This window comes from Chinchilla lanigera, unplaced genomic scaffold (assembly GCF_000276665.1).
Source record: "Chinchilla lanigera isolate Chin_1 unplaced genomic scaffold, ChiLan1.0 scaffold00005, whole genome shotgun sequence".
NCBI lineage: Eukaryota > Metazoa > Chordata > Mammalia > Rodentia > Chinchillidae > Chinchilla > Chinchilla lanigera.
In genome coordinates this window covers 40,048,505-40,054,682 of record NW_004955406.1, presented here as the reverse complement: position 1 = coordinate 40,054,682, position 6,178 = coordinate 40,048,505, and the positions used below count along the sequence as shown (strand labels likewise).

Here is a 6,178-nt window from a genome sequence, read left to right as displayed (position 1 = left end):
AGAAAGAAAGAAAGAAAGAAAGAAAGAAAGAAAGAAAGAAAGAAAGAAAAAGAACCACATGAGAGCACTGCATGTCCATTAGCATAGCTGCCATGAAAAAAACAGGGCTGGGCGTGGTGGTGCACGCCTGTAATCCCAGCACTCGGAAGGTAATTGTGTTGTCTTCTTTCAGTTGTAAATTTAATTTAGCCAGTAAACCTAGTCTTATTTTGTTTTTACGGTCCTACCTCTAAACAACCAGAATAATTTTCTCCCTCGATTTTTTTTTTTTTTTTTGAGACAGTCTCGCTATGCAGTTCATTCTGGGCTTGAGCTCATTTTGTAGTCCAGGCTGGCCTCAAAGTGGGCAGCAGGAGAATCACTGTGAGTTCGAGACCAGCCTGGCTACAAAGTGAGCTCAAGGCCCATCTGAACTGCAAAGGGAGACTCTGTCTCAAAAAGACAAAAAAAAAAAAAAAATCAAAAGTAACAGTAAGACCATGGTAGCTGGGATGTGGAGAAATTGGACCCCTTATGCATTGCTAATGGAACTGTGAAATGATATAGTAACTTTGAAAAATAGTAGAGCAGTTTTTCAAAAACAATTATAGATTACATCACTGTATGATCCTGCAGTTCCCCTTCCAGATATGTACCAGAAAGATTAGAAAGCAGGGTCTTTAAGAGATAGTTATTTTACTCCTACACTTATCACGGCATTATTCATAATAGCCAAAAATGTGGAAGTAACTCAGATGTCAATGACAGATGAATGGATATACACAGAACATGGTGTATATATTCAAAGGAATAGTACTTGGCCTTTAATAAGGTAAGGAGGCCAAGCATAGTAGCACAGCCTGTAATCCCAGTACTCAGAAGGCTGAGGCAGGAGAATCACTGCGAGTTCAAGGCCAGCCTGGGCTACAAAGTGAGTTTAAGGCCAACCTGAACTGCAGAGTGAAACCCTGTCCTTTATTGGCTGTCATTGTGACAAAGATGAGTAAAATGCACAATTCTCTATGATGGAGACAAAAGGAACTTCAGACCCCGTTACTCAAGGGGAGTGAAGAATGTCTGAAAAACCAACAGGGCAGCCTGTGACCAAGCAAGATGGCCTTACTGGCCTGCACCCCTATGTCTGCTGGCTGGCTCTGGCAAACTCCTGTGGCTTCTGAGGATGCCCTGGGGCAGCTGCCAGCTGCAGAGGGCACTGTTGGTTGTTCCCACTCTCTCCTGGACTGGGGAGGCGCTGAGACCGTGGGGGTGGCTATGGGGCGGGACAATGAGGGAGCAGGTGGGGGACCCCAGGTGGGCACGTTCCTGACCCACGACTTTGTTCTCTCCGGCACTGGGAGAAGCCAGCACCTGAGCCCTGCACACAGGGGCTTTTTGGGAGAGCGGAGTGCTTCAGGAGGGCCAGGGTCTGGAGCAGCTGAGCGGCCAGCAGGGTGCTTCTGCTCTCTCGGGGCTGGTGCAGTGTGGTGGCACTCTTCTGCCCCGTGCGAACGGCCCCAGAGGGTCTTGGGTACAGCACAGGGACAGAGGAGGCGGATGGTTGTGTTCAGCCAGGGACCCGCCCTGAAAGTGGTCTAGGCAGCACAGCATTTGAAGACAGCAGGAAGTGGGAAGTACAAGTGGTGAGGGTAGCACCGCTCCCCCGGGGACTGCTGTGAGGACTGAGGCCAGAGTGTGCGGAAAGGACGGACCGGTGCCCAGCCCTTGTCCCCTGAGGGCACAGATGCTGAGTCCCTCCCCGAAGAGGGTGCCGGGTCCCATGGTAACAGGAAGTCTCAGGTCCCAGCCTCTCCCCAGCCCAGCCCACCACAGCCTCCTTGCCCATTGCAGAGATCGGCGTCGGCGTCACCGGCTTCGGCATCTTCTTTATCCTCTTTGGGATACTCCTGTACTTTGACTCTGTGCTCCTGGCTTTCGGAAACGTGAGTCCCCCAGCCCCACGCACCGCTCCTGTCCCAAACTCCCAAGGTCTCCACTGCCAGGCGGGTGAGCCCCAAGTTCACCCATGCCCTGTCCATCCAGGGGTCAGATGAAGAGGGCGACAGGGTGGACAGCAGAGCCTGCCAGGGTCAGAGAACCTGGGGGCCTGCATTCTTAGGCCAGGCTCTGGGTGGGGCCTTGAGAGTCCACGATGAATCGGACCCTGTCCCTGCCATCAGAAATCCAGTGTCCGGGGTCCGGGAACTGACCTGCCCCTGCTCTGCTGCGGGGCTGGCAGGGGAGGGGCAAGGCCCTAGCAAGGCAAACACGGTGACTGTGAAACGGGCTTGGAGACAAGGGGACCGTGAGGGGACGTTGGGAAGGAGAATGGGCGGAGGAGGGAGCCGTGCTGGGGGCTGGAACAGCAAGAGCAAAGGCCTGGAGATGGGGGCAGAGGGTATGGGTTGAGCTGGGAGACAGCTGGGGAGTTAGGAGGACGCTCCAAGGATCCCCCAGGAGCCACGCAGACTGCAGGCTAGCCTGGAGGGCCAGGTGTGTAATTCTGCAGGCTGTGGACCACCCGAAGTTTCCAGGTGACTTTGGTTATGGCTCCCCAACCTCCTTAAGCCTCAGCCTTTACCTTTGTAGACAGAGGATCTCATGTCCATCCCAACCCCCTGGAGCCGTGGTGAGAAAGGAAGCCATGATGAAGAAGTATTAGAATCTTGGGAACTGGGTAGGAAATTAGGGACCTTCAAAGTTCTCCCCGTCCAGCCCACGCTGCCAGGCAGTTCTGACCCTGGCCAGCCAGGGAGACTGAGGGCTCCGGGATTCTGCTGCTCTGCAGGTCGCTCCTCCCGTGTGGTCCTAGAGCCATCAGGCCCTCCCCACCCAGGCTCCAGCCTCAGCCCTGGCTCCGTGGGCCCTGTGTTTGCCCTCACGCTCCTCCCACTCCTCCCGCTCCCTCCACGCAGCTGCTGTTCCTGACCGGCCTCTGCTTCATCATCGGCCTGAGGAGGACGTTCTCCTTCTTCTTCCAGCGGCACAAGCTCAAGGGCACCAGCTTCTTCCTTGGCGGCGTGGCCATTGTGCTCCTGCGCTGGCCCCTGCTGGGCATGCTCCTGGAGACCTACGGCTTCTTCAGTCTCTTCAAGTGAGTGCAGAGCCTCCGGACTCCCAGAACAGAGGCCCGAGGGCCAAGGGCTCTGCCAGAATTCAAGTTTCTGTGTGTGTGTTGGGGGGGTGAGGATGGACCCTGTGGCCTCACCCATGCTAGGCAATCGCTCTACTGCTGAGCCCATCTCCCTTCTTTCTTTGAGGCAGGGTCTCACAAAGTCACTAAGTTGCCCAGGTTGGCTTTGAACTTGCAATCTTCCTGCCTCAGCTTCCCAAGTAGCTGGGATCACAGGGGTGAGCCACTGTACCTGGCTTACAATTTAAACTTCTAATCCCTGCCCCCTGCAGCCAGGACACTCGGGGCTCCCTTCCCACTCCAGCCATGTCACACAGATGTCCCCTGTCAGGCCTCTCCTGAGTCTTGCAAGATACTGAGGGCAGACACAGGTGGCTCCCTGCAAAGGGGGATGCCAGGGCACGGGGCAGTGCCAGGGTGGGCATGCCCTCTGATACTATCCATGCCCATGGCCCCTCAGATATGGAGGAGCCAATCTAAGGAGGGGAAGAAAAAAAGAGTCACAGGGACTTGCGGACTCTGTGTGCAAGGGCCTATGATATAGTTGCTATTATTTGCCCCATTTGGTAGCTGGAAACAGAGAAGTGAAGGAATTTGCCAGTGAGTACTAAGGCCGAGCTTTGAGCACGGGAAGTCTGGCCCGGGGGCTTCCTTCTTAACCACCATCCTCTGAGGCCTCTCTAAATAGGGGTGCAGAGCCAAGCCTGCCCCCAGGGCCCAGAGACCTGCTCTCCTGAAGCCATTAGGGCCTGCTAATGGGTGGGCCTCAGCCTCCATACCTCCCCTCCTCTGCTCCGGCCAGCACTGAGCCCTCTCTCCTCCCCTCTGCTCTAGGGGCTTTTTCCCTGTGGCCTTTAGCTTCCTGGGCAACGCCTCCAACATCCCCTTCCTGAGTGCGGTGAGTAGCTCACGAGGAGTGTGAGCAGCACCTGGGGGTGGGCGTCGCACAGCTGCAAGGGCCCCTCCCTGTCTCCCCTCACTCCCCTGTACCTGGTTCACCAGCCCTGGGTCCTCTTCCTCTCCTTGCTCCTTCCCCTGTGATGAGAGCTGAGGAGGCCGGGCCTGCAGGCAGGTGTGTCTAAGGTGAGCCCGTAGATGAGGGCAGCCAGACAGGTGGAGGCCTGGAGACTCCAGGTGACCACCCAGAAAGTGCCTGAGATTTCTGGGGAGCTGGCTAAGTCTGGGCCTTGTGCAAGGAGGTGTGTGACAACAGGAAAAGCAGGGGGCACATCCCCAGCTCCTGGGCACCCCCACCGGTCTCTGAAGTATCTCACAGACCGAGTCTGCTGAGAGTCCACGGAGGCCCCACAGCAGCGCCTCGGTGCACCCGCCAGCTGCGCACACCCCACAGCCCCTCCACACCGCGCTCGGCATCGCTGCAGCTCTCAAGGCCGGCCTCGTCGTGGCCCTCATCTTGCGTCTGCTCCCCACCCTTTGTCTGGAGTAATGATTCTTGGCTCCCACAGCTGTTCCGGAGGCTTCAAGGCACCAGCTCAATGGTCTGAACCAGAGATGAGCTCCTTGAACTTGGATCGCTGATTAAGTGGGCTGGAAGGGAACAGGCAGCCACCCCCAAGGCCCCCACCCAGCGCTGGCTCAGTCCCTGTCGTCACGAGCCTCCTCAAGTCCTGAAGCAAGGATGGAGCTGTGTGACTTCAAACTGAGTCAACTCAAAAGGCCACTGGAGGGCTGGGGTTTAGCTCAGCAGCACAGCGCCTGCCTGGCAAGCGCGAGGTCGTGAGTTCGATTCCCGGTACCGGAAACCCCCCCACCAAAAAAAAAACCCAAAAAATAAAAGGCCACTGGAACAGTTGGGGGCAGAGATCACAGCCCCACGAAACCTGACTGGGGCTGGCAGCACATCCCCGCCCCATACCGATGGAGCGGAAAGTGAAGATTAAATCCCCAAGGCATGATTAAATCTCAGCCTCCAAGGTAGTGTCCCCAGCCCAGAAAGTCCATGCCAGGCTTCTAGGGGTAGCCTAAGGCCGCTCGCCTCCAGTCCACCGAGCAGTGTTGCGTCAGGGTCTGCCCGCTCTCCTCCTTCTCAATTTTCTCCTGGTGTTTAACAACCCCAGGAAGTGATGCAGGGTAACATTCGGCAGGTGATGGGCACTAATCCTCGTGCTGTCAGGAAGTGCGGCTCAACCAGGCGGGGTTGCTCTGCACAGCGCACCCCTCATGGGATCAGCCCTACCTTCGAGCAGCCCAGTCTGATGGAGGGCACAGTCTCTGGCAAAGCGGCATTTAGTGAGTACCCATTGTGCGTACCGGGCATTGCAGCGAGTATTCAGGGCACCAGGGGTAGGCCTGTCCCTGCCGCAGACAAGCCACGTGCTGTGAGGAGGCTGGACGTACTGCCACCTGGAAGTCGCTTACCTGCATTCCTAGCACATCCCAGTCACTCCAGCACATCCACCTTTCAGAGCTGCCATTCATCCTCGCCCTCCCTCCCCTCCGCTTCTCCTTCTGCCTCTCTTAGTACTGGGGATTAAACTCAGGGACACTCTCATACAGAGTTACATCCAATGCTTTTTATTCATTACATTTTGGGATAGGTCTCTCACTAAATTGCCCAATTGGCCTTGAATTTGTAATCCCTCTGCCTCTGCCTCCTGAGTAGCTGGGATTACAGGTGTGTGCCACCATGCCCACGGTGCCCACCATGCCCACCACACCCAACTCTTCTCTCTTAGAGCCAGCTGCTTGCTTGGCTGGCTTGCCCAGCTGACCACATCATGTCACGTTCATCGCAAACCCCTGTGCAGAGCAGGTGCTCAGAAAGGGAGGAGAGAAGGAAGGGCAAGAGCAAGGAGAGAACCCCTCCTACCCTCCCTCACCGCCTAGGAGGGGCCCTGGGTCAGGGCCGAGCTGACCTGGTTCTTTGGGGCTGGCAGTGTGTGGGCATCAAGGAGCCCGGGTCAGACCGTGCCCTCCCTCTCCTCCTGTGCTGCCTTCACTTCAGACAGGGTGTGGCTGCGGCCCCCCCAGATAGGGAACAGACACTTCACATGCGCTCCGGCCTCACTCTGCTCTTCACTGTTGGCGCCCAATGGGTCCCTGCCGGGT

The 6,178-nt window shown here is 56.6% G+C and overlaps 1 protein-coding gene across 1 annotated transcript in view; it reads left to right on the top strand.

Moving 5' to 3' along the window:
- Nucleotides 1–5,623, top strand: part of Golt1a (golgi transport 1A) — a 12,843-nt gene extending 7,220 nt beyond the window's left edge. The window contains exons 2-5 of the mRNA XM_005375289.2: nucleotides 1,828–1,919; nucleotides 2,892–3,070; nucleotides 3,944–4,007; nucleotides 4,576–5,623. Coding sequence (XP_005375346.1) covers nucleotides 1,828–1,919; nucleotides 2,892–3,070; nucleotides 3,944–4,007; nucleotides 4,576–4,614 — 374 coding nt within the window. The 3' untranslated portion in view covers nucleotides 4,615–5,623. The remainder of the gene's footprint in view (nucleotides 1–1,827; nucleotides 1,920–2,891; nucleotides 3,071–3,943; nucleotides 4,008–4,575) is intronic.
- The last annotated feature ends 555 nt before the right edge of the window (nucleotides 5,624–6,178 follow it).